Source organism: Carlito syrichta, unplaced genomic scaffold (genome assembly GCF_000164805.1).
Source record: "Carlito syrichta isolate Samal-C Ts95f unplaced genomic scaffold, Tarsius_syrichta-2.0.1 Scaffold302914, whole genome shotgun sequence".
In the NCBI taxonomy this organism is placed as follows: domain Eukaryota; kingdom Metazoa; phylum Chordata; class Mammalia; order Primates; family Tarsiidae; genus Carlito; species Carlito syrichta.
This window is the reverse complement of record NW_007247010.1, coordinates 241277-267169: the sequence shown is the minus strand read 5'-3', so window position 1 is coordinate 267169 and position 25893 is coordinate 241277. Positions and strand designations below refer to the sequence as shown.

Here is a 25893-nt window from a genome sequence, read left to right as displayed (position 1 = left end):
GGCACTGTGTAGTTTTTCTCTTGGCTAAATTAAACTACCTTCTGTAATATAGAGCTTCAGATACTCAGCAAACAGATGTTTGAGCCTCTTCAGGACTGCCAGTGATGCCTAAGGACCTTGTGTCAGAAAGATAATGTCATGAGGAGGTAATTTAGGCCTAGATTCTGTTTCTACTTCTAGAACAATGATTATTTCTTTTGTTTGCTCTTTAAATAAATAAACACTATTGCCTGTTGTCCTTCAATAATTATTGCCTATGCAATGATTTTACAGTTTAATAAATGAAAAATTCCGTTTGTAAAATAGAACAATTATACTGATATAGATATGCTATGGTTGGGAAAATTACATGGGCAATAAGGGAATTATTTAAAACGAGACAGTTGGGACTTTTTCACACTTGTCCTAAAATTATTAGAGTTGGTATGCCTTTCATATATGTAGGATTTCAAATTACACATAGGAAATTTAAAAGTCAAATAAAGTTTCATTGTTCCTTTTACATGTTGAAGACCAAACTATTTGGCTTAAATTTTCATTTGCTAAGTAAACACTTCTAGTACGCCTATAATTATTATTTTAAACATAAGCAAATTAATATGGTACTTGGTTTTTTTTTTTCTTCCTAAGACACAACTTAATACTGTCATTTAGGGGGGAGAAAAGAGAAGGGAATAGCATAGAAATCTTAAGAGAAAATATTCATATTTTCATATTTTGTAACAGGAAATAATATAGTACAACTTGTTTTCCTGTGCATGTTAGAAGACAGCAAAATATACTCTGGCTTGGAAAGTGACCAGCATATCGGCAGCATCATCCTAATAGTACTGACATTTATGGAACAGTTAATATGTGCCTAAGGGCTAACTATGCTAAGTGCTTCTTTTGGAATATCGATTTAATCTTCACACAACCTCAGTCAGGATGTTCCCCCCTTTTTTAAGACAAGGAAACTGAGGCACTGGGTGGGAGGGACATGGTAGTAACCTGCCTAAAATCAGACAGCCAACCATTCCAGTCCAGTCTGACTCCAGAACCTAAGCACTTCATTGTTGCATCACATTGCCCCTCTGAAAAATAGTAGGGTAGTCAGCTGTATGCGTATTTATGGCCAGGACAGTGTTGCTTTCCTGGGAGTGCAAACCATTTGCTCTTAAGTAATTTAGGCTTCAGTGGGTTACTGATAATTAGAGGTCCCAGTAAAAAGGTGGCTCTTTATCCATTTTCTTTCATTAGTAAGTGTACCTTAATAGATGTGGGTGTATATGGGTGGGGTGTGGGAGGAGGCAGTTGAGGAGGAGGAACAAATTGATATAAATATACCATAATTAAGATAAGAATTAAATTACTGGGAATCTGCTACCTCTTTTTGAACCTTGACCTCTTAAAATTTTTTTATGGTTTTAGTCATATTCCTGTGATGTAGTGGAGTATGGGAGAGGCCTGGATTCTAAAATCTTCTTTTTGTTTGTTAGTTATCTGACCTTGGAAAACATATAACCTCAAAGCCTCAGTTTCTTTGTCTCTTAAAATTGTGGGGTTGATCCTCTATTTAGTAAAATGATTCCTAGAGTTGTTCTAATCTAAATTTTTGTTCTAGGAAATGTTTTTCATCCATTATTTTTAGTATCTTCTTCTTTTAGTATAAAGACCAAAATTAACTTCAAAGTTAGTGCTACAGGAAATGCATTTTAAAGGATCATAACATATATTTCTTGGGGACATTGGCACATATTTTAAGTACTTTAGGTGATGAAGCTGGAACTTCAATGGGATTCTATCTGATCCAAGGCTTGTGCATTTAACCACTTTTTTATGTGCGTCAAATCAAAATTAGATAGAAAAATATTTGAATTTCTGGTATGTACAATGTACCTGTATAGTTTTTATTTTATTAGTCATATGAAATTACAAGTCTTTTCTGAGAGGTTTTTCTGATGCAGTACAGCTAGGTCTGTGTGTTTGGCAGTATGTATTTTGACAGTTTTCATTTTTTTTCATAATGTTAATATACATATTTTTGGTGCAGGTTTTGACTTGGTAAGAGTAGAATTTGTGGAGAAGGAAAGGCAAGTACAATGGAGGATACTGTTCATTAGTCCATGTCTATTAAACGTAAATATCCAAAGCCATATGGAAAACAATGAAAATCTTTTAGCAATAATTATCTGAGCAGGGACCTCTATTTGTGATGTGGAAGATACAGTGAATGTTATGAAATGAAATTGTTTTTTCTTGTGAATGTTTATAACAAGTCATTAAAAACACATATTCTCGCTTCCTGCAGATTTTGTTTAGAGGGGACAAGTTGTGCACATTTGGTTCTGTGAGAGCAACTTGTAAAGTATTGGAATGAGAGCTCTTGCAATGTATCAGCATCCCTTCCTTTGGTAAAATCCCATAGAATTGGACATTTTCATTTTTCTAACCCCCTTTGGACAACATTTTAGCATAAGGCCATTTCCTAGTGTTTTTTTTTTTTTTTTTTTTTAACAGTAAGGGCAAAGAGATAATTATGTTACTTTATGTTACCAGTTTTTTTCTAAAAATAAAAAAAATGTCTTAGCTGGTTATATGTTTCTCTCTCTTTGTTTTATAGTTTTGGTAGAAATAACCCAGGTAAAAGTAGCACTTTAATTTTTCTTCTGATCTTTGTGGAAGTACTGGTGGTTCTCAATTTGTGGAAGTGAATGGAAAGACTAGAGATGTGAATTTATATAGTTTGATAAAGTTTCCTAGATGATTCTGATAGGTTCCTTCAAGTTGAGAACTATCCCATTAATCTGTTATTTTATGCTATTTTATGCTAGTTGGATATTCTAACTCCTGGATATAGAATAGTTGATAACAATTTTGATATTTATTCAGTTAGAAGAAAGTTTTAAGATGTAATTACTAAAACAAATTTGATGCTATTTGCTCCCCCCCACACCCACAGCACATAATTAATGCTAGTATTTTGAGGCTCGTGTATTCCCCTTGAGATCTTCAGCAAATTACCTAGCCTTTTAGCATCCCAGTTTACTAATTTACACAAAAGAAATAAACAATAACTGATTTACAGACTTGAGGCTTAAATGACATACTGTACTGAGCCAAGTATCTTGAAATTGTATGAGATATTATGAAATTGCTTTTTGTAATGACTGCAGCAATTTACATTTGTATCATCAGTATATTAGATTTAATGTTTCCTGAACAATACTTGGATTTTTTATTTTTTGCCAGTCTGATAGATGAAAGATGATATCTTGTTTTAATTTTGCATTTTCTGATTATTACTAGGATGGAGCATCTTTTCTCATATATTTATTGGCTATTTGAATTCTCCCTTCTATGAATTGCCTATATTTATTATTTGCCATTTTACTATTTTTGTTGACGTTCTTTTGGTATATCAGAGTTCCTTGGATATTTTGGATATTAATCCTGTATTATTTAGGTTGTAGATAGTCTCTTTCCATATGCAAGGACACTGTGTTGACTTTTGGCTTAGAGAGGTTTTAAATTTTGACATATTTTATCAATCTTTTTTATATTTGACTTTAGCATTTTGATTGCTTTTAAGGATTTTTTACCTTATAGTCAGAAATATGTTTTTATTTCTTTATTCTTTTATATTTTATTATTTTTGTAAGTGGATCTTTAATTTATGTGGAATTTATTTTTTTCTATGTATACTATTTTCTCAACACTGCTGAAGAGAAAAGGCTATTTTCTTCCTACTATTTTGAAGTTTCTCTTTTGTTGTATACTGCATTCTTATTTGTACAAAGAGTCAGTTTCTGGTTTCTGTTTGGTGTCAGTGAGATCTAATTTTGTGTTAGTGGCCACGTTATTTTAATTACTGTAACCTTGTAATAAAACATATACAAGACCAATCTTCTTTCTTTTGCTCTACTTTGTAAAGCTTGTTTTAGTTTTTCTTGTGCTTTTATTCTTCCATACAAATTTTGGAGTTCAGTTGTCAGGGATTTCTGGTATCTTTAAAATACTAATTGTTTGCATTATTAATATGATATATTTATATTTCTCCATTTATTCAGGAATTCATGTATGTCTTTTAGAAAAGTGCTTTAGATGTACTAATGACTTGTTACATTTTTTGTTCAGTTTGTGTTTAGGTACATAATATTAGTCTCCCTTCATTGCCAAAGTTTTGTATTAGTACCTGGCACGTTATGGGTGCTTAATAAAAATTTTTGAATTGATGAATAAATGAATGCATGTATGTGTTGATAAACAAAAAATGAACATTTTGAGGACAGTCTGAAACTATCTTAAATAGGTGCATTTTTACATATTTTAGGGGGAAAACATTCATTTATACTTGAAATTTTGACATTTTTAACAATTTTATAGTTGTGTTTCTTTAGTCATACATATGTTGCTTTGTTTTTACATTGTAATCGTTGTCTTCAGTGATCTTTCTTATTGTTGGTCCCACAATTTGTCACCAGATTCTCTCTATTTGACCTTAGAAATATCTTGAAAGTTTGTTCTCTCCTCTTTTCCGTTTCCTCAAATCATCATCTTACTTTTCCAATGCATCAGTGTTAACATTCCTCTGTCAGCCTCCTGCCACGAAAATTTATCTTCCACTTTACTTGCCAGACTTACTTTATTTTAAAGAAAACTTATAAAGCCTTTTGACTTCCCACTGTTTGGAGAAAAATCTGAATTCTCTAGCTTGATAAAAGTCTTTAGAAACTATTTTTTTCTACCTGTTTTTCTTAGCCATTCACCCTAAAAATCCAAAGTTCTTAACACACTGAGCATCTCATCCTTTCTCAGATACATCAGGCTCTTTTGTACCTAACTGACTTTGCAGATGTATTTCTGTCTCTCTGTAGTACTTTTTGTCCACCTGGAAACACCTGCTTATCTTTTGAGAACCAGTTTAAGTGTCACCTCTCAGTGAATTGTCTTTGACTCTTGATAATGCAAGATAGTTGATTATGTCACCCTTTCTTGCTTCCACACCATTTTGTTTGATTTTTCGAAATGTCTTTGATTTCACAGATTTATAATTTGTTTGCTTTTTTTTTTTTTTTTTTTTTTTTGAGTTGGAGTCTCACTCTGTCACCCAGACTGGAGTGCAGTGGCCGCTCCCGGCCACCACAGCCTTGACCTGCTGGGCTCCGGCGATCTTTGCGCCTCAGCCTTCCAGGTAGCCGGAATTACAGGCATGTGCTACCACGCCCGGCTGATTTTTGATTTATTGTAGAGATGAGGTCTCGCTGCCCAGGCAGGTGTTGAACCCCTTGGACTCAGGCAATCCACTCACCTTGGCCTCCCAAAGGCGTTGGATTACAGGCTGAGCCACCAAGCCTGGCTTGTTTGCTTTTTATATCTGCCCACCTATCTAGATTGTGAGCTCTTTCAGGGCTGGGGCCTCTCATTTACTTTTTTTTAGCCAGCTTTATTGGGTTATAATTTACATACAGTCAGATTTACTTCCATTTTAAGTATACAGCTTAATGAGTTTTCACAACTATAGTTGTCCAACAACTACCAAAATTATAATACAGAACGTTTCCTTCACTCTCCCAAATTCCCACATACCATTGTACAGTCAATCTCTTCTTTCTACCCTAGATTCTAAGCAAACACTGACCTACTTTCTGTTACAATAGTTATATACTTGAATATACTCGAACTGAGTGAAAGTCTTATTTTAGAAAAAAATGTATCTCTATCTTATTAATGTAATTTTATTTATATATTTAAGTTAAACACAGTGGAAAATAAATATATTTATAAGAATTAAATGTAATAATGTTAGAGATAAAAGAAAATGTGTCTGTTGCTAAATAAGAAATGAATTACAAATTTATTTGACATTTGATATTTACCATAAGTAAAATAAAAGATGTTTACAGCAAAAGGTTATTAATAAGTATTCATGTGTGTGTGTGTATGCCCTGAAGCTTTTTATATATGCTGTTTTTAGTGTTTGTTTACATTTGCTTATAACTATACCTAGCTACAATGATTTTTCAAGAGCATTATACAAATTAAAAATAAAGTAACAGTATTAATGAATATATGTTTAGTATTTTTCTAGATCATTAATTCATGTTTATATATTTATTTTTGAAAGATAAAAGCATGTAACGCTATTGATTTGTCTCTAAATTTAACTTTGGCTACATGCATGGAAAAGGTTTTAGAGAATTGGAGAGATAATAATTGATATTTGTTAAGAATTATTCTCTTATCTTTTATTAGACAATTTTCACATATTAGCTTATTTAATCCTCACAACAACCTTAATTTCTTTTTGTGAATTTTGGATTTGAGGAAACAAAGTGATATATTTCCCAAGGTAATATAATATGTGAGTATTAACACTGGAATTTGAACTTAGTGCTGTTTGATTCCAACAGTATTTTTCCTAGTTTACCCTTAGTTCTTAGAAATTTTCTGAGTGTTCTTATTGACACTGTTTTCTGAATATTTTTAGTTAGAGGTTTGACTTTCTTTGCTACCAACAAGTTATTTATTTAGTAAGACTGTTTCTCTTTTGGGTTTGCTTTTAATATTCTATGTTTAATTATATAAAAAATTGGGGAAACGAGAGTATGGTACTTTTTTGGTAGGCAAGAGAGTTTTTATTCTTTTTATTGTTGATCTTTAGATTTATTATACTGTACCTACAGAATATATTGTCTAAATTTCCTCATGTTTAAAATTTCTTAACTTTTTTAGTATTCGCACTTAATTATTATTATTATTTTTTTGAGTTGGAGTCTCACTCGGTGGCCCAGACTGGAGTGCAGTGGCCGCTCCCGGCCACCGCAACCTCGACCTGCTGGGCTCCGCGATCCTTCCGCCTCAGCCTTCTGAGTAGCCGGAATTACAGGCGCGCGCTACCACACCCGGCTAATTTTTTGATTTATTGTAGAGATGAGGTCTCGCTGCCCAGGCGGGTCTCGAACCCGCGGGCTCAGGCAATCCACTCACCTCAGCCTCCCAAAGGCGCGGGATTACAGGCTGAGCCACTGAGCCCGGCTAGCACTTAATTATTTTTAAAGTTCATTTGTGCTTGTTTTAGAAAAACTCCCAAACATTATTTTTCCTGTGCTTTCACACCACCACAACAATCATCAACACAGAAAAAGATTTCTGTGACCAAAAGTTTGGGGGTTTTCCCCTGTATACCAAGCAGCAGACACCAACTGGGTATCTTTCAATTTAATTCTGACACTCTCTACTTGAAGATACTTCTAACCTTCAGGCTTCGTGATGAGGTTCCCATGACCCCTATTTTGGGTTCGATTAATTTGCTGGAGCAGGTCACAGAACCCAGGGAAATATTTAGGTTTTCTGGTTTATTATAAAGGATATTACAAAGAATACAGAAGAGATGCATAGAGTGAAGTATGAGAGAAGGTCCAAAGGTGGCTCCCATGCCCTGCCTGGGTGCCACCCTCCAGGAAACCCCGCATTCAGCTATCCTGAAGCTCTCTGAACTCTGTCCTTTCTGCCTTTTATGGAGGCTTCATCACATAGGCATGATTGACAAGTATGTAGAAATGAGATCGGACAAAAAGGCAATTATCACATGCAAACAGACTGAGTGCGGAATCCTAGCAGTGCCTGTCTGTTCAGTTTCTTCTTGGCCTTTCTGTGCAGCATTCTTCTCTAACATATGAGATTTGACAAGTAAGTTTGAAAACTCATTCTAGAAAAAGTGCTACCTACCTCATTGCTGAGTATTACTATGGTCATCTTCAAAGTACACCCCTTGGGAAGCTATGCACTGACCCCAGCACCTAGTCTACCTAGCAAAGCAATTTTGGAACTCTTTCTGGAATGGCCTTCAGAGCTGTCGTTGTATTTCCCTTGATGTCCTGTATGTCATCAAAATGTCTTCCTTTCACTATTTCCTTTATCTTTGGGTAAAGAAAAATGTCACTGGGGGCCAGATCAGGTGAGTAGGGAGGGTGTTCCAATATAGTTATTTGTTTACTGGCTAAAAACTTCCTCACAGACATTGCTATGTGAGCTGTTGTATTGTGATGCAGAAGCTCCTTTGGGACCATTTCTGCACACACCTTTCTCATGCCAAGATTTTCAGTTAAGATTTTCCTAACTGTTTGTCATTGTTTGATTGGTCTGCTATACTTTTTACAGTCAGCCAACAGTTTTGACGCACTATTCAACAAATGTATGTGATATTTTAATCAGTTCTGCTCATTACTGACCATCCTGATCTCTTCATCAGTGACACTTTCTCTCCCCTCAGGAAAACATTTAATCCATTTGTACACTACCATTTTATTCATGGCATTATCCCCATAAATTTGACTAATGTGTCCCTCATTTCACTTCCACTCTTGCCAAGTTTAACAAGAAATTTAATGTTTGCTCACTGCTCTAATTCAAGCTCCAACATTTTCACACGCACACAAAAACATTTAACAACAATAATGAACACCTCTTAGCAAGACACAGCCACAGGTCAACACGAACACAGTTGTGGGACACTGATATACTAAGGTTATGAAACCTTACCGAGTTGTTTGTATAGTGCTGCCATTGTAAACACATGGTGGCAAATTCGTGAACCTAATTGTATGGGGAAGGACCCTCTCTCAAAAGAGGGTCTTTTGACCCACAATAAGATTGGAATCTTGCCTTGGGCAGGTGAAAAAGGACTGGAGGAGGTCAAAGAGAGAGATTGTGTTTCCTGAGGTCTAAAGGGCCTCAACATTATGACAAAAGACTGTACAAGGGCTCTGGGAGTTATGAGCCAGGAACTGTGGACAAAACATCAGTGTCTATAACAGCACAGTGCTTTGATGTCTTAAGATTAAATAGGTCTCGTACTGTCTCTTGGTTTCTCTCTCATGTATACTGTTCATGGGTTGTATTTACACAATGTGTCTTATCAGTTTGATTTTTCACATAATTTATATCATTATTATTAGCTTACTTGGCAGAAGTAGAGTATGTGTAATTCTCTACACATGTGACTGGACATGCCCCTTGGTGCAATAGTGATTTTTGGATAAAAAAAAAAAAGAAAGAATTTACTAATTCACAGTAATAGAGCTGCAATTGACTAATTACTTCTTTGTGGGCTTTATGTTTGTTTTGCAAAAGGGATGGTTGCTTAGTAGATTATAATTTGTTACATTCTGTTAGATTTTAGAAAATGAATTAAATTTGTGAATTCAATTGGTACATTCAATTAATGATTTTAAAAAGTGAGTTGAATTATTTTGCACTGAAAGGAAATTTCATTATATGCACAGCATTCCTAGTGAAGGATAAAGATTTGTCACAAAGTTTGCTTTTAAAGAATGTTAAATTTATTTGGTTTTATAGAAACAAATAATAATTAGTTAAGAAAAACTAAGTTAAAATGAGAGCTTTGGACTTTAAAAAACCAAATTGAGTTTTAAGATTTGTCTATTATTATATTACTTCAATATTATGTTTTTCTTTTCAACTGGCGTTTCATTTAAAAATATGGAATTTTTAGTGTGTTTATATAGAACTCTGATTATTATTATTTTTTTCTTTATTTTAAAGATGTGGGGTACAATACAGGGTTAGGTATATAAATGTTCATTAAGCAGGTACCCTTGTTGATGAGGTGTGCTTCTCCCTCCCCTGGCAGTTTCCCTAACTGCCAATCCCACCCTCCCTCCCCTAGCAGTTTCCCACTACTGCCAATCCCTTTCCTACAGTATTATGATAGTTGTTCAAGGTTCGCTTATGAGTGAGAACATATGGTACTCTATTCTTTGTTTCTGTGATAGATCACTGAATATGATAGACTGTAAATTCATTCAAGTTACTGCAAAGTCCATATGTTTGTCCTTCTTTATGGCTGTATAATATTCCATTGTGCACATGTGCCAATTTTTTTTTTTAATCCAGCCCAGCTTCAATGGGCAGCATGGTTGGTTTTATGTATTTGCTATTGTGAATAGAGCTGCAACAAATATACATATCTTTTTGGTAGAATGACTTGAGTTCCTCTGGGTATATTCCCAAAAGCGGGATTACTGGGTCAAATGGAAGGTCAATTTCTAGTTCTTTCAGAAATTGCCACATTGTCTTCTAAAAAGATTGTACTAGTTTGCATTCGCATCAGCAGTGGAGAAGTGTTTCTTTTTCTCCGCATATGTGCCAGCATCTGTTGTTGTTTGTTTTATTAATGATGGCTATTCTTACTGGATTTAGGTGGTATTCAATGTGGTTTTGATTTGCATTTCTCTGATGATGAGTGAGGCTGAGCACTCTTTCATGTGTCTGTTGGCTGCCCATATATCTTCTTTTGAAAAGTGTCTATTCATGTCTTTTGCTCACTTTTTAGTGGGGCTGTTTGTTTTTTACCTTTTGGCACGTTTGAGTTCCTTGTAGATCCTACATGTTAGGCCTTTGTCAGATATACAGTTGGCAAATGTTTTTTCCTATTCTGTGGGCTGTCTCCCTACTCTCTTGATGGTTTCTTTTGCTTTGCAGAAGCTTGTCAGTTTGATGAGGTCCCACTTGCCTATCTTATCTCTTATGGCATGGGCACTTGGGGTTTTGATTGGGACTTGGTTTCCAGGGTGTCTCCTGCATTCTTATAGTCTGAGGTTTTACATTTAGGTCTTTGATCCATTTAGAGTTAATTTTTGTGTATGGTGATAGGCAGAGGTATGTTTCAATCATCTGCATGTGACCAGTCAGTTTTCCCAGCACCATTTGCTGAATAGGTTCTCTTCTCCCCAGTGGTTGTTGTTGGAGGCTTTGTCAAAGATGAGTTAGTTGAGGAATTGAGACTTTGCTTCTGGAATCTCTATCCTAGAACTCTGATTATTTATAAAACATACATCTTGTTTATAGTTTTAATATCAAAATTATCTTAAGGAGACACCATATAATCTTTGTTAATTAAACTTTCAAATTTGGAAACAGCTCTGTCGTAAACAATGGCTATACATTATTTGTCAGAAGTTGTGATACTTTCTATGAATTTTTTAAGAAAGCTGTTTATGTGGTAATATAACTTAAAAGTAAACCCTGAAAGTCACTACAGAATTTGAAATGATAAATTCTTTGTATTATTGAGTTACCACCCAGTTGAAAATTGCCACATCAGCAGTGGCTGTCTTCCTCACTCTGCTTTTTTTTTCTTTATTGAACTTTTGACTGCTGAATATTGTGAATCTGTTTCTTTGTCACTTGCTTCTTCCTACTATATAAAGCATGGAATTGTTTCCATTTACTGTTCTCACAGCTTAGAACAGTGTCTGACACATGGTGGGAACTTACCAAATATTTGGTGTATAAATGCATGAAACCCTTCTCATCCGACTTTAGTATGTTCTTTTCTGGTTCCTGAAATCTTTGTTCTATCTTCAACATTCTTTTAGACTGATAGTGCTAAATCATAGATTTTGATGTTATTTTCCTGCTTTAAACCCTCCACTGCCTACAGAATGTCCTCAATTTCTTAGCATAGTATAGTAGTCCCCCTTAATTTGCAGAGCATAAGTTCCAAGACATGTGCCTGAAACCTTGGATAGTACCAATCCCTGTATATACTTTTTTCTTATTCAAACATACCTAGGTTAAACTTTAATTCATAAATTAGGAACAGTAAGAGATTAACAACAATAGCTAATAACAAAATTAAAAAATAAGAATATACTATAATAAAATTACCAGCATTACTACTCTTGGCTTTGTGGCATTATTAAGTAAAATAAAGGTGACTTGAACCTAAGCACTGCCATGCCCTGACAATTAGTCTGCTAACCAAGAAGGCTGCATCGTGTAATGACAGGTAGTGTATACCAGCAGTCCCCAACCTTTTTGGCATCAAGAACCAGTTTCTTGGAAGACAGTTTTTCCATGGACTGGGAAACGAGATGGTTTCTAAATGATTCAAGTCCATAACATTTGTTGTATAATTTATTTCTGTTATTATTACACTGTAATATATAATGAAATAATTCTACAACTCACCATTTTAAAAAAGGTGCTGACAGAAGTGTTAAGTAAAATAATGGGTGGGCTATGTGCAGACTAAAATAAGTGTTGGATTCTGACTTAAAGTCTGCCATATGATACACCTGCATGACTGAAATACATCAACTCATTTGCCACTCACTGATAGGGTTTTGATGACTCTGCAAGCAATTGATTTATTATGGTCTCTGTGTAGTCAAACCTCACTGCTAATGTTAATCTATATTTGCAACCACTCCCCAGTACTAGCATCACCACCTCAGCTCCACCTCAGATCATCAGTTATTAGATTCTTATAAGCAGCATGCAACTTAGATCCTGCCCATGTGCAGTTAACAATAGGGTTCTTGTTCCTATGAGAATCAAATACTGCAGGTGATCTGACAGAGGTAGAGCTCATGTGGTAATGTGAGTGATGGGGAGTAACTGTAAATACAGATAAAGCTTTGTTCACCCACCTGCCACTCACCTCCTTCTGTGCAGCTCAGTTCCTAACAGATCATACACTGGTACCTGTCTGCAACCCAGGAGTAGGGGACCCCTGGTATATGCAATATGGATACACTGGACAAAGGGATTCAACATGACCCAGGTAGGGTGGAGTAGAATAGTGTGAGATTTCATCATGCTACTCAGAATGATGTGCAATTTAAAATGTCTGAATTATTTATTCCTGGAGTATTCCATTTAATATTTTTGGACCTCAGTTGATCATGGTTAACTGAAACTGCAGAAAATGAAACTATGGATAAGGGGAGGTCTACTGTATATACAATCCTCCGTGACTGGCCTTTCCTGGGCATCTATCCCACTAAACAACCTAATAGAGATGTCCCAACTATTGACCCATCTGTGTTTGTATTTTTAGAAATATAATCATTGTTTTTATGTATGCTGTTCCTTCCACCTTTTTTTCCTCTTATCTGATTGGTGTTATACTTCCTGCTTTTAAAATGTTTTCTTTCACTCCCTCTTATATGACCTTACCATTCCTTGAATAAAAGTCTCTGTTTAAACCTCATTGCACTTTAATTGCAATTTGTTGTCTATTTGTTTCATTTAGTTAGACCTCTGAACATCTTGATAAAAAGAATATTGTATTTATTTATTTATTTATTTATTCCCCATACCTAACACATTGTCTGATGATGGTCTATAAATGTTTGTAGAATGAAGAAATAGTACTTTACATATGAACACAAATGTCCAGAAGTGACATGATACATGCCAAACATTGTGCTGTTAGGAATCGTAAACGGTTGTACCGCTATTGGACTGGCCCCCATGTTTCCTGGTTCTCTCAGTCTACTGTACAATAATGTATAAATATATAATAAATTTGGGTTTTTAATAAAACATCTTTTTGTTTCTTTACCTACAGATATTGATGATGTTAAGAAGTTCAAACCAGGCTACCTAGAAGCTACTCTTAATTGGTTTAGATTATATAAGGTGCCAGAAGGAAAACCAGAAAACCAGTTTGCTTTTAATGGCGAATTCAAAAACAAGGTGAAAATGAGAATATTTGTTTTAATATGTACCTTCTGATACTTGTACAATGCTTGTTTCACTTGGGAGATTCCCTATGTGAACATTTGTATGTAGCATGATAAGAAAAACACTTTTTACTGAGTTCCATATTTAAGGACACTATTTTTGTTATTTAAATTTTTTCAAGAAACCTCTCTTAAGTGAACCAACAAGGCTGAAAAATATCTGTTGTCATCTATTTATCTATCTGTAGTTCTCAGAAAATGTAGGATTTCCATGATAAATTTAATTTTGCAAATTTTGATAGAAAACATCTCCATTTGCTACTAAATGTTTTGGGAAGAAGAAAATTACTTGTCCTTTATGTAAATCCATTGGGGCTCCAACTTACTTCTTAGTAAGTGTTCATTCTACCATAACTGAATTAAGCTGCTCAACAATTAAGAAGGCACTTGAATTATCTTACTGTCATAAAACTTTTCTGTTAGAATACCACAAAGTTACCATGATGTGTCTCTAATGTGACACAAATGGAGAAAATAAGCCAAGGAGTTAAACTCTAAAACATGAAAAATTTTGAAGTTATTACCACTATGTAAATTGCATATTCTAAACTAACTTAAGTAGATACCAGTATGTATGCCTTGTAAGTAAATTAAGGCATATTAATGAAAACTTAAAATTTACGATAAATGTTTTGCTATACAAGAATTAATGGCTGAACCCAGAATTTTTCAAAAGGCACATTAAAAGAACCCTTCATATCTTGAGGGCTTTGTCTAGGGTTATTAAATAAAAATACGAAACTTATTTTAGACTGAATTCTTTCTTAAAAATAAAATATTGAAATTTTGTACAATAAATTATGTTTTACTTTTCTTAAAAAAATATGTTGTATTTTATTCTTCAAACAATACAGATTTCAAGTATATATAGTACCTCTGTGGCCCCTTATTGCCTCATGGTAAACATTTGCTAAGTCATGAATTCATAAAGCATGAAGTCGTTTTTGACAAACATTCAACTTTTTCTGTATGAAGATGAGTTCATCTATACAACCTCTTTAGAAAATAATCATTTTATGCATTGCTAATTTTTTACCACCTCTTGTTTAAAATATAGAGCCTGACATAGTTCATTTAATGTTGCTATAAAGGAGTATCTGAGTCTGAGTACTTTATAAAGAAAAGAGGTATATTTGACTCACAGTTCTGCAAGCTGTACAAAAAGCCTGGCACTGGTGTCTGCTTGGCTTCTGGTGAGTTCCTCAGGATCCTTCCACTCATGTTGGAAGACAAAGGGGAGCCTGCATGTGCAGAGATCACAGGAGAGTGAGGAAGCAAGAGAAAGGAGCGGGAGATGCCAGTCTCTTTCTAACTAGCTCTAGTGGGAGCTAACATTCCCGAGAGATCCACCTCCATGACCCAAAAACTTCACACCACGCCCTACCTATAAACATTGGATCAAATTTCAACATGAGGTTTGGATGGGACAAACATCTAAACTATAGCGGAGCATAACTCGAGATAATTAAATTGTGCCTCTTTAACATGGTCGAAAAGATGGCTTTCATCTTCTATTCTAGATTTTTCCTCCTGCTCTTTTAAGCAAGCACTTGGAATTGGTTCTGAGTAACCACATTTACCTGAATATTTTGGTTAAAAATATTTCCTTGTATTATTTAGATAAGAAATTCGATTTCTTGTTCCATATCTTAAGTGAGACTCCCCAACACTCATTGAACATTAAGCCATTCCATAGCAACATCAGACTGTAGAGAACTTTTCAGAGGTTAAATTTCCCATAATTACTACATCTCAGTTCCCAATATTTCTTACCATCTTCATTACTGTGCTTAGTCATTATTTAAGGAGAAAGGAGCTAGTATGAATTAACTAGTAAGGACTCTCTTTAAGGAAAACAACATTTTGGAGGGAAAAAATTCTAAAGAACTTCCTACTTTGGAATAATAAAACAGGTTTGCCTTGGTTGTTCTTATTAGATTTATATTATCTATTGTTGATTATGCATTTTTAGACACCATATGGGTTAGTACTAAGAAAACATTTTGAAAATGTTAAGGAAGTTTACTACTTTCAGAGAGTGGATGGTCTAAATTAATTTGCAATTAGACTGCTTGCAGTTTTGATGATGATGAAATTAGTAAGTACATGCTTACCTACAGGCCAGGTAGTGGCCTAAACACTTTACGTGCATCATCTTATTTATTCTTTCAGTGCCTCTATGATTTAGATCAGGGGCTGGCAAACTTTTTTCTTTAAATGACCATATAATTAATTCTTTAGGCTTTGCAGGTTGTATGGTTTCTGTCACAACTACTCAACTTTGCTATTGTAGCAGCCATAGACCAAATGTAAACATGTGATTATATTAAATAAAACTTTATTTACAAAAATATATGGGTCAGCCGGATCTGCCCCACAGGCCCTAGTTTGCCAGCACCTGATATAGATTTTTTCCCATTATAATCCACTTTATAAATGAAGAAACTGAGGCTTTGTGAGGTTAAGTAACTTGCCTAAAGTCTCACAGCTGGTAAATAAGGAATTTATGCTGAGGTTTGCCTGACTCCAGAGCTCATGCTATTAACAATTAACTGTCATGTAAGATTAGTATTATGTTAGTATAACAATGCTGTATCTTATTTTTCTTCTTCTTCTTTTTTTTTTTGAGCTAGGCTTTTGCTCTTGAAGTTATTAAATCCACTCATGAATGTTGGAAAGCACTGCTTATGAAGAATTGTAATAGAGGGACTATAAATTGGTAAGAGTTGAGTTTGTCTTTTTTATATAAGTAACTTTATGTCATTATTGGTACTAAACAGTCATATAATACTACTCAGATTTCAGATTTTCTTTTGAAAAATGGAATTGCAGGGTTTTTTTTTTCTCATTTAAGAAATATAGAATGCCTGTTCGTTGGGCATTGCCAAGTGCTGGACACTATGAAGCTAGGACTCGACATGCTCCTTTTTCAAGGGATTTATAGTTTAGCGGGGATACTGACAAGTAGAGAGCCATCTAATTGTAATACACAGTGATCTGTGCAATGATAGGTTAGAAAACAGCAGTTTTTCCACAAGCAAATATATGGTTACTAAGTTTTTAAGAACTACCACATTATTTCTTCATAAGAAGTAAAAATCTTTTTATCCAACATGATCTGGATCTTTAGCTGATTGAGAGGAATCAAACAATAGTTATATAAATCAAACACTTTATTTTAATTTAAAACATTTAAATGTATATTCATTCACTCATCTTTGAATATAGGGCTGAGCCCTTTTCTGTGTAGATTCCATGTAGATTTTCTGTATGTATGCTAATATAGGATAGAATAGGAAATATTCTCTAATCCTAAAACTCCATATAACTTATAATCCCTTACATTTTTTAGAGTTCTTTTTAAAAAGTATTTTGCAGTTATCCACACCACGTTTTTTAAATTTTTATTTTAAAGATATGAGCACAATTCAGGGTTAGGTATACAAACGGTCATTGTACAGGTAAAGTTTGAGCCTCACTCCCCACTTCACCTGGTTTGGGAGATCAGGTACCCTTATTGATGAAGCTCCATTCTCTCCCCAGCACACCAAATTTAACACCGAGTTTTTGTAGTGATTTGCCTTTTTGGGGGGTTTTTAGAGCCTCAGTGTTATTTATAGACTCAATAGTTTGAGAGTCTACTTAGTGTTCATACAACAGTTCTCTTTCCACACTCTTTTAATCTAAAAATTTAATTGCTACTTAATCATGAAACTATTGTGACGAGTGCAACTGATATAAACAGGCTTGGGAACAAAAACAACTGACTCTGGGTAAGTCGAGCTGTAGGAAGCAAAGTTACATCATTCTGGAGAGCAGAGCACTACCCAGCTTTATTGTTCCCTTCTCTGAATCAGGAGAAATTCAGAAGCCATTCTTCCTTTCAACAAATACTGATTAAGAGTCTACTGCCAAGTACTGTGCTGATACTAGGGATGTTCCTGTGAATATGATAAAAGTACTTGCCCTCTGAGCATAGTCTGGACTCAAGAGAGACTTTAAAGAAATCATTAAAATGAAGCAATCAGATGTAGTAAATAATTATTTAGTCTAAAGGAATATTTTATCCAAGTCACTGAAAAGGCTTATATATCCTGTAATACAAATATTTGGGCATTACAGCTTCAGATTCAGGGTTAGGTATATAAATAGTGCAGGTACCCTTGTTGATGAGGGGCAAAGATGCCCCTCCATCCCCTAGTAGTTTCTCTCAACTACCAATCCCACCCCCCTCCCCTGAGGTTTCCCACTACTGCCAATCGCTTTCTTATAGCATTATAATTGTTCAAGGTCTGTTTATGAGTGAAAACATATGGAACTCTGTTGTTTGTTTCTGTGATAAATCACTGAGTATGATTGATCCAAATCCATTCAAGTTGCTGCAAAGTCCATATATTTGTCCTTCTTTAAGGCTGCATAATATTCTGTTGTATATATGTACCATATTTTTTTATCCAGCCCAGCTTCGATGGGCAATACAGTTGGTTCCATATTTTTGCTATTGTGAATAGAGCTGCAACAAACATACATGTGCAGGTATCTTTTTTTGCAGAATGATTTGAGTTCCTCCAGATATATTCCCAATAGGGGAATTGCTGGGTCATATGGAAGATCAATTTCTAATTCATTCAGAAATCACCACACTGTCTTCCAAAGAGGTTGTACTAGTTTGCATTCCCACCAGCAGTGTAGAAGTGTTCCTTTTTCTCCACCTCGCCAGCATCTGTTTTTGTTTGTTTTATTAATGATGGCCATTCTTACTGGGGCTAGGTGGTATCTCAATGTGGTTTTGATTTGCATTTCTCTGATGATGAGTGAGACTGAGCACTTTTTCATGTGTCTGTTGGCTGCCCATATATCTTCTTTGGAGAAGTGTCTATTCATGTCTTTTGCCTACTTTTTAAGGGACTGCTTGTTTTTTTTCTTTTGGCATGGTTGATTTCCTTGTAGATCCTAGATGTTAGTTAGGCCTTTGTCAGTTATACACTTGGCAGCCCACATTCTCTGGGTTGTCTCCCTAATCTCTTGATGACTTCTTTTGCTTTGCAGAAGCTCATTAATTTTGATGAGGTCCCACTTGTCTATCTTATTTCTTAAGGTATTGGCCTTTAGAGTTATGAATAGGAATTGGTTCCAAGTTCCAATTTCTATAAGGGTGTCTCCTGCGTTTTCAAAGATTCTTATAGTTTGAGGTTTTACATTCAGGTCTTTGATCCATTTGGAGTTAATTTTTGTGTATAGTGATAGGTAGGGTTCCTGTTTCATTCAATCTTCTGCATGTGGTCAGCCAGGTTTCACAGAACCATTTTCTGAATAGGTTCTCCTTTCCCCATTGGTTGTTGTTGGAGGCTTTGTCAAAGAGTTTGTTGAGAAATTGAGGCTTTGCTTCTGGAATCTCTATCCTGTTCCATTGGTCTCTGTGCCTGTTCGTATACCAATACCAAGCTGTTTTGATTACTGTAGCCTTATAGTACAGTTTGAAGTCTGGAAGTGTGATACCTCCTACTTCGTTTCTTTTGCTAAGGATTGTTTTGGTTATTTATGGTCGTTTATGTTTCCATATGAATTTCTGTATTGTCATTTCTAGGTCTGAGAAGAATGATGTTGGTAACTTAATGGGTATTGCATTGAATCTGTAGATTGCCTTTGGTAGGGTGGACATCTTAACAATATTGATTCTTCCTAATCATGAGCATGGAATATTTTTCCATTTGTTTGTGCCTTCTTGGATTTCTTTAAGCAGTGCTTTGTAATTCTCATTGTAAAGGTCTTTCACTTCTCTGGTTAGGAAGAAGTTGAGGTATCTCATTTTTTTGGTGGCTATTGTGTATGGGATTGTGCTTTTTATTTGGATCTCTGCCTGTTTGGTGTTGGTGTATAGGAATGCAATGATCTTTTGCACATTTATTTTGTACCCTGAGACTTTGCCAAGTCCTTTATCAGTGCAAGCGTGTTTTTGACAGATTCTCTTAGATTTTCAAGTTATAGGATCATATCATCAGCAAAGAGGATAACTTGACTTCTTCTTTTCCTATTTGGATACCCCTGATTTCCTTCTCTGGTCTAATTGCCTGAGCTAGGACTTCCAATACAATATTGAACAAGAGGGGTGAGAGTGACAGCCTTGTCTTGTTCCAGTTTTCAGGGGAAATGATTCTAGTTTCTTTCCATTTAGCAATAGTTTAACTGTGGGTTTGTTGTAGATAGCACTTACTATTTTGAGGTATGTTCCTTCTATACCTAGGTGTTTGAGGGTTTTTATCAAGAAGGGATGCTGGATTTTGTCAAAAGTTTTTTCTGCTTCTAAAGAGATAATCATGTGGTTCTTGTTTTTACATCTGTTGATGTATTTAATGACATTTATGGTCTTGCGAGTGTTGAACCAGCCCTGCATCCTGGGGATGGAGCCTATTTGGTCATGATGGCTGATTTTTGAGATGTGTTTTTGGATACGATTTGCTAGAATCTTCTTGAGGATTTTTGCTTCTATGTTCATAAGGGATATTGTCCTGTGTTCTCTTTCTTTGTTGGATCTTTACCCAGTTTGGGTGTCAGTGTAATGTTAGCTTTGTAAAATGATTTGGGGAGAATTCCATCTTTCTCAATTGCCTGGAACTTTCAATAGAGTTGGTATCAGCTCTTCCTTGGATGTTTTGTAGAATTCTGCTGGAAAGCCATCTGGTCCAGGGTTTTTTTTTTGTAGGTAATTTTCGTACGACAGAGTTAATTTCCTGGGTTTTTATTGGTGTGTTTAGTGTCTTGATGTCTTCTTGTGTTAACCTGGGGAGGTTGAATGATGTCAGAAAGTCCTCCATTTCATCTAGACTATCAAGTTTGTTTCCATATAGGTGTACATTGTAATTTCTGATAATCTTTTGTATTTCTTCAGGGGCAGTTGTGATTTGATCCTTTGTATTTCTGATTGTGTTTATTTGGGCTTTTTCTCTCTTTTTCTTGGTCAGTCTGGCTAGGGAACCATCAGTCTTGTTAATTCTTTCAGAGAACCAGCGTTTTGTTGATGTTTTCTAAGATACTTTTGTCTTCTCTGTCCCGTATTTGGGCTCTTATTTTTGTGATTTGGATTCTTCTACTAAAGTTGGGGTTTTGGTAGTCTTCTCTTTCCAGCACCCTTTTGTGATTTGTTAGGCTCTCCACTTTTGATCTTTCCATTTTCTTGATGTGTGTTGTAGAGATATGAACTCCTCTCTTAGAACTGATTTCATAGCATCCCAGAGGTTTTGGTGAGGAATTTCTTCATGTTCATTTGTTTCCAGGAATCTTTTGATTTCTTCTTTGATTTCAGTGTTGGCTCAGTCGTTGTTCAGCTTCATGCTGTTTAGTGTCCATGCCTTTGTGGGCTTTGGGGAAATGTTGTTGGTTTTGATATATATTTTTATTCCACTGTTGTGTGAGTATGTGCATGGCAAGATTTCAACCTCATGTAATTTGTTTATGCTTGATTTATGACCAAGGATGTGATTGATCTTGGAATACGTTCCATGTGGTGATGAGTAGAATGTATATTTTGTGGTTGTTGGGTGGATTAATCTGTAGTTATCTATTAAGTCCATTTGGTCAAGTGTCAAGTTTAGATTCTGGATCCTTGTTGATGATCTGTTTAGGCCTGTCAGTGGGGTATTCAAGACTCCTACCATAATAGAGTCAATATCTTTGTTTAGTTTATTTAGTAGTTGCTTTACAAATGCTGGTGCTCCTGTGTTAGGTGCATATATGTTTAGGATGGATATTTCTTGTTGATGGATTGAACCTTTTATCATTATGTGGTATCCTTTTGCATCCTTTTAAATTTTTGATAGCTTAAAGGTTGTTTTGTCTGATATTAAGAATCCAACTCCTGCCTTCTTTTGTGATCTATTTGCCTGGAAACTTGTTTTCCATCCTTTAACTTTGAGTCTATGTGCATCCCTTGTAGTGAAATGAGTCGCCTGGATGCAGCAAATAATGGCATCATGGTTTCTTATCCAACCCACCCTTCTGTGTCTTTTCAGTGGTGCATTTAGTCCATTCACGTTCAGGCTAATTATGAAATGTGGGGGTTTATCCCTGTCATGAGGTTTTTATAGAGTTGTTGTTGTTCCTGTTTGCTGACTTTCTTTTGGTTTTAGGGTTGATTCATGTGTGTTTTCCATCTTTTTCCCGAAGTCTGTTTCCTCGTGTCTTACCTCCCAGGGGTCTGTGTGAGACCTATATTTTTCTTTTGGATTTTCTTCATTTGTATAGATTTTACTCCCCACTTTTATTTCCCCTCCTCCCCATGTTCTTTAATTCTGTTGTTCAGGGGTGGAGGGGTTGCTTTTACTTCTCTTTGTTCAATCTCCTATTCTTCCTTATGTATATCCTCTGGCTTTGTTCAATTCTGAAGCTGGACTGTAGATTGGGAGCAATTCTTTCTGCAGTTTTGAGATTTAATTGTTGGGGGAGCTGTGATTCAAAATCTATCTGCAGATCCGAGTATCCACCTACAGGTGTATGGATAATCTGGAACCCACTTTCCACTGCCTTGCAATCTGTCCATACAGTAGGGTTATAGGTTTCCTCCCTGAAAGCAAAATGAGGTAAGAAAAAGGAAAAGGATGGAACAGGGAGTAGGGGGAACAGGAAGGTGGAGAGAGAGTAGAGTAAGAGGGAAAACAGACAAACGCACCAACTAACAAGTGAAAAGAGACACAAAGACAGATACGAGCAAACAAACAAACACACCAAAAACATACAAAAAAACTAAAACATACAATCATACAGACATACAAGCTAACCAACCTCCTTATTGGTGTACTATTCCCCTATACAAACATGAGGTCTAACGAGAAAAAAATAAAATGGAATAGAATTAAGTCAGTATACTAATAGAACTAGAGCAAGTATGAAAACGTTATTGATAATAGTAAGAAGAGAGAGAAAAGGGTAAAAAAGGTGGGTAAGACAGACAAAGAATAAAAAAACAAACAAACAAAAAAACAAGTTAACCAAACACACTCTGAGATTTTTTCTTTAAGTCCAATGTCCTTTCAGCTCTGATTTCTAGCTCTTATTGCAGGCTGGTGGCCTTGCTCACAGTTAGGGTCAGTTGCCCCTGGCCTGCTGTGGAGGCTAGATCAGATCTGGGCTGCCTGCGAAATCTGCCACTCAGATCTGGCCTGTGTCTTTCTAGCATGGGGGAGGGGTTTCTGTCCCTCCCATTTTGATGTTGTTACCTTGGATCCCAAGCTGGGAGATGGGCCAAGCTGGGTGGAGCCGGTCTCACAGCTCCAGCTGTTCTCTTTTTCTGCTGCAGCCCAGCTGAAAGATGCAAGACTGCTGGGCAATACAGGCCAGCATAGCACTGGCTACTCGGGCTGGTCTGGGAGGGAGCCAAGGGCTGCCCAGGGAGCAGGCAACGGTAGTGGTGGTGGCAGTTGCCACTTCAGCAGTGCGGTTCATGGGAGGATCTACACGAACCGGGTGAGGGGTGGGGTGTGGCAGTGGCAGTGGCTTCAGTAGTGCGGTGTTTGGGGAGCGCTTCACGGGTCTGGGAGCCATGGGTCTCCTGAGGTGGGAGCAGCAGTGGTGGCAGTGGCCGTAGCTGAGGCAGTGGCTGATCAGTGTGTGAAGAGCAGGCTGGCAATGTTGAGAGCCCCACCCGCTGGGGGAGAGCAAGAGTCTGTATGGGTGTTCTCTTTCACTGGGGGTCTCACGGACCAAACTGCCCCATTGCCATCTTGCCTGAAGTCCGGTAATCACTTTTAGATGTTTGAGAAGTAACCATGCCTCTTTCCATAGAAGTTGTACTAATTTACATTCCCACCAGCGGTGTATAAGCATTCATTTTTCTCCACATCTGTACCAGACTCTATATTTTTTGCTTTTATTTTTTAATAGTGACCATCCTGGCTGGCATAAATAGCAATGTGGTTCTAATTTGCATTTCCCTAATAATGAATGATGTTGAGCATTTTTTCATATGTTTGTTGACCATTTGAATATCTTCTTCTGTTAGATGTCTGTTCATGTCATTTTCCCATTTTTTAATGGGATTGTTTGTTTTTTTCTTGCTGATTTGTTTGAGTTATTTGTAGATCTGGATATTAGTCCTTTGTCACATGTATAGTTGGTCAATATCTTCTCCCATTCTATAGGTTCTCTATTTGCTCTGCTGATTATTTCTTTTGTTGTGTGGAAGCTTTTAGTTAAGTTTCATTTGTATATTTTGGGGATTTTTTTGCATTTACTTTTGGAATTTTGTCATAAATTCTTTGTCTAGGCCAATGTCCATAAGAGTTTTTCCTAGGTTTTATTCTAGGATTTTGTATGGCTTCAGGTCTGACATTTAAGTCCTTAATCCATTTTGAGTTTATTTTTTATATATGGGGAGAGATAGGATTCAAAGTTTCATTTTTCTGAATGTAGCTCTCTAATTTTTCCAGTACCATTTGTTGACTAGTGTGTCCATGTCCCAGTGTGATTTTGTCTGCTTTTTTAAAGATCAGTTGGTTGTAGGTATTTGTGCTTATTTCTGGATTCTCAGTTCTGTGTGTTGGTTCATGTGTCTACTCTTGTATGAGTACCATGCTATTTTGATTACTACAGATTTGTAGTGTAGTTTGAAGTTAGGTAATTTGATGCCTCCAGCTTTGTTGTTTTTGCTTAGGATTGCTTTGGCTATTCTGATTCTTTTTGGTTTCATATGAATTTAAGGATTGTTTTTTCTAATTCTGTGAATGTGATCCACTACATAAACAGATCAAAAAGCAAAAATCATATGATAATTTCAATAGATGCAGAAAAAGCATTTGATAAAATCCATCATTCCTTCATGATAAAAACCCTCAGCAAAATAGGCATAGAGGGAACATTCCTCAAAATAATAAAATACATATGCAGCCAATGTCATCCTGAATAGAGAAAGGTTGAATGCATTATCCCTCAGAACTGGACCAAGTCAAGGAGGCCCACTTTCACCACTCCTATTCAACATAGTACTGGGAGTCCTAGGTAGACAATCAGGAAAGAAAAAGCAATAAAGTGTATCCAAATTGGAGAAGAAGAAATCAAACTGTATCTGTATGCCAGCTATATGATCTTAAACCTAGAGAATCCTAAAGACTCCTCTAAAAGACTCCTGGATATGGTTGAATGTCCTCTAGTCCTGTCTATCCTAATAACTGTTAGGCTGAACTATCTAGAAGTCAGAAAGTTAGTGTCATGAGTCGCTCCCAAAGGAAGGGAGTCTCTGATTGTCTGAAGAGTTATTTGCTTTCTGTTTATTGTCTTTTCTCCTTCCTTATTGTACTTTCCAAAAAGCTTATGCGGTCTCTGATGGGACTTGAGTACTTCCCCAGGTTTTCTTAGCTACACAGCAAGAGACCATCTGTTTGGTTAGTCTGTCTATAGCCTGGTATCTTTTCTTCTATGCTGATTTGAATTACCTTAATATGTATCTAACTTTGTTTCTAAACTCTGGAGTCATTTTGCTATAGCCTCCTAAATAATGATAAGGATTATGTTAACAATAAGAGTTGACATTTAGTAACTCTATACTATGTTCCAGGTTCTGAGTGTTTTATATGTGTTGTGTAATCAATATTCAAAAATCCTGCAAGATATGTATTTGTATTATCTTCATTTTACACAACTGAGAAAGTTGAGGCTACATAAAGATTTAAGTAATTTATCTAAGGTAACACAGTGTACTGCAGAGCCAGGGCTTACCCAGATTCCAAACCTACTCTCTTAACAGCTGTATCTATTATCTCCTTTGCATTTTTTTTACAACAAAATAATATTTTGAGCTTAAACATTTCCAGGATATAAATTTCAGTATATAAATTACGCACATCTAGATTATTTAAAGTCAATATCCACAGAACTTGAGCTCATTTTTATCCATTTTTCTTGTTTTTTATAGCTTAATTTGTAAAATATATTCAGAGTTATTCATATTTCTTTTTGCCTTTGTGTAGTGAATTGCTTATTTCTCTTAATTTCTTAAAATGTACCATTATTGATTAGCAAGCCCTCTTCACTCTTCCTTTTTAAACATATTTTCCCTACTCACTTCAATTTAGGTTCATATTGTCACAGCTGTTCTCTCAATCAGTACATGCATACCACATCAGCATTAGCTAGAGAAATTGTTAGAAAACGTAGAAGCATTGTCCCCTTCTCTAAACCTAGTAACAGGATCTTTAAGGAGTAGGTTCTAAGCATGTATATGTTTTAAGAGCTGCCTGAGTGATTCTGATGAGCCTCTCTGTTTAAGAATCATAGAATTTGGCTGGGCTCAGTAGCTCAGCCTGTAATCCCAGCACTTTGGGAGGCCGAGGTGAGTGGATTGCCTGAGCCTGCAGGTTCGAGACCTGCC

The 25893-nt window shown here is 35.9% G+C and overlaps 1 protein-coding gene across 2 annotated transcripts in view; it reads left to right on the top strand.

Moving 5' to 3' along the window:
- The window catches only part of PPA2 (pyrophosphatase (inorganic) 2), a 117593-nt gene that overhangs the window by 69505 nt on the left and 22195 nt on the right, over positions 1 to 25893 (top strand). For both annotated transcript variants that reach the window (XM_021711921.1, XM_008057260.1), the window contains 2 exons: positions 13361 to 13488; positions 16169 to 16254. In XM_021711921.1, the coding sequence (XP_021567596.1) occupies positions 13361 to 13488; positions 16169 to 16254 (214 nt within the window). The remainder of the gene's footprint in view (positions 1 to 13360; positions 13489 to 16168; positions 16255 to 25893) is intronic.